The following is a 994-nucleotide window of genomic DNA, read 5'->3' on the forward strand; positions in this document are numbered from 1 at the left end:
AGCACTGAGGCACTTTGTGGTGGCAGTCACAGTGGCAGTCCAGAAACCCTATGGGCTGTGTTGTCTCTCATGTGTCATCTTGCTATGCAGGAAGAGGGGGCTNGTNAGCACCTCCTCAGCCAAGTGCCTCCTCCGTTCCCTGATGACGAATGAAGCCATCGTTTTCTTAACAGGGAACNTTCTCTGCGTGAAGNCACGTTGTGCTCTCTGTTTTCATTACTGTCATCAGTGACAGCTGTTGGGTTATATTCGAACCCAGACCTACCTCTGACCCCACACTGTGAACAGATTAACTGCTGTTTTCTCTTGCTTGAAAGAAATGGTCCCCAGAGCTTTCTACCTTGGGACTGCACTTAACTTACATGAAACCACAAAGATTCGTTTTTATTTACTGTGTCGGTGTTTCACCTGCATGCTTGTTTGAGGGTGATGGTTCCGCTGACACTGGTTGTGAACTCCCATATGAGCGCTGGGAATAGAACCAAAGTTCTCTGGAAGAGAATCTAGTGCTTTTAACTGCTGAGCCATCCCTTTAGCTCCAGGACTACGTTTAAAGGTCCCCAAATACCACTTGGTTCTCAGGAATAACTAAGCTTTCCATTTATTGCCTCTTCTCCACCCCAGAGGAACATTTAGTTTCTAGATCTTAATTAAGAATTTCCTAAAGTTTTCAGTTTTAAAAACAGGTTTTGAAAACATACCTTCATGTTCTTCATGTCTTCAAACTTAATGTCTACCTTGAAAGAACCAAGTTCTGTATACTGAAAAGGGCATCATGTGAAACACTGGCCAGACCATATTCAAGTTGAATTCATTATAACTAGGAAATTGTTCACTGTGGAAATGTGTAAGACCCTAAGGAAGCAGCTCTTGTGAGTGAGTAGTGAGTCCAACTCTTCCCTTACCAGCGTGATGAAAGAAGGGAACATGTGGAAGTATGTCCCGATGCTGGGGTTATCATCCAGGAACTGTCCCAGCGCATTGCATCAACTGG

General features: G+C 44.3%; 1 protein-coding gene across 1 annotated transcript in view; it reads left to right on the top strand.

Moving 5' to 3' along the window:
• Window positions 1-993, top strand: part of Ndufaf7 (NADH:ubiquinone oxidoreductase complex assembly factor 7) — a gene marked incomplete at its 3' end in the record, with an annotated part of 9,496 nt that extends 8,503 nt beyond the window's left edge. The window contains exon 8 of the mRNA XM_021185814.2: window positions 909-993. Within this exon, the coding sequence (XP_021041473.1) occupies window positions 909-993 (85 nt within the window). The remainder of the gene's footprint in view (window positions 1-908) is intronic.
• Window position 994: the final 1 nt, after the last annotated feature.

This window comes from Mus caroli, chromosome 17, assembly GCF_900094665.2.
Source record: "Mus caroli chromosome 17, CAROLI_EIJ_v1.1, whole genome shotgun sequence".
In the NCBI taxonomy this organism is placed as follows: domain Eukaryota; kingdom Metazoa; phylum Chordata; class Mammalia; order Rodentia; family Muridae; genus Mus; species Mus caroli.